At 53.4% G+C, this 904-nt stretch overlaps 1 protein-coding gene across 1 annotated transcript in view; it reads left to right on the top strand.

Annotated features, from left to right (window-relative positions):
* Positions 1–502: 502 nt before the first annotated feature.
* LOC119322341 (F-box protein PP2-B10-like) overlaps positions 503–904 on the top strand; it is a 2,483-nt gene continuing 2,081 nt past the window's right edge. Inside the window, exons 1-2 of the mRNA XM_037595837.1 lie at positions 503–593; positions 706–842. Of these exons, the coding sequence (XP_037451734.1) occupies positions 709–842 (134 nt within the window). The 5' untranslated portion in view covers positions 503–593; positions 706–708. The remainder of the gene's footprint in view (positions 594–705; positions 843–904) is intronic.

Genomic DNA, 904 nt, shown 5'->3' with positions numbered 1-904 from the left:
TTGGTAACAGTTGTGCTGCCAGAAGTTCGTGGTTTGGCCATTCACCACCAATACGGCGTATAATACCCTGAGCGAGAAAAGTCTGTTTTCTTAAGCTAGAAAAGTCGGCTAATTGCATGTATTTGTCGGCTGGGCTGTGTTTATAAGTGCACGTCACTGTGGGCCGGGCCGAATATATAGAAAGAGAAAATGTCTCGGCTTGGACGCCTTTTGCAATCTTCCTAGGATCGAACCGCCTCCAACCCCCCAAATAACTAGTCCATCCGATTCTTCCCTAAAAAAACAACTAGTCCATCCGATCCAACACGACAGATCAATCCCATCATGGAAGGAGACGGCAACGAGATCTCGCGCCTGTCGGAGGAGCTCCTCGCGTCGATCATCTCCCTCACGTCGCCGCCTGACGCCGGACGCTGTGCCGCCGTCTCCCGGGCCTTCCTCGCCGCCGCGGACTCTGCGCCGTCTGGTCCTCCTTCCTGCCCCGCGACCTCCCACGGTTCGCTCAAGGCGTGCTCCGCCGCGCGCCGCCGTCCAAGAAGGGATTGTTCAGATGCCTCTCCGATCAACCGGCGCTCCTCCCAGGCAACTTCGTGGTACGTGCAGTACAGATCCCATGCAAATGTAATCGCCCAACCCAACTACATTGGGTGCTTGCGTCCTTTTCTACTCGATCAAAATTCAGAATTCTGCCGGTCTTTTGTGCAGAGCATGTGGCTGGACCGGGCTACGGGCGCCAAGTGCTACATGCTCTCGGCGAGATCCCTGCATATTTCGTGGGGCGAGACAAGACAATACTGGGAGTGGATCAAGCTCCGTTCTGATGAGATCCAAGCAAACAAGAGGTTCATAGTAATTAGGCTTATAAATTTAGTTCCTATCATCTCTAATCTGATGGTATTCGTTC

This window comes from Triticum dicoccoides, chromosome 6B (genome assembly GCF_002162155.2).
Source record: "Triticum dicoccoides isolate Atlit2015 ecotype Zavitan chromosome 6B, WEW_v2.0, whole genome shotgun sequence".
Lineage (NCBI taxonomy): Eukaryota > Viridiplantae > Streptophyta > Magnoliopsida > Poales > Poaceae > Triticum > Triticum dicoccoides.
Note: the sequence above shows the minus strand (reverse complement) of the source record. Positions and strands in the feature narration are given on the sequence as shown.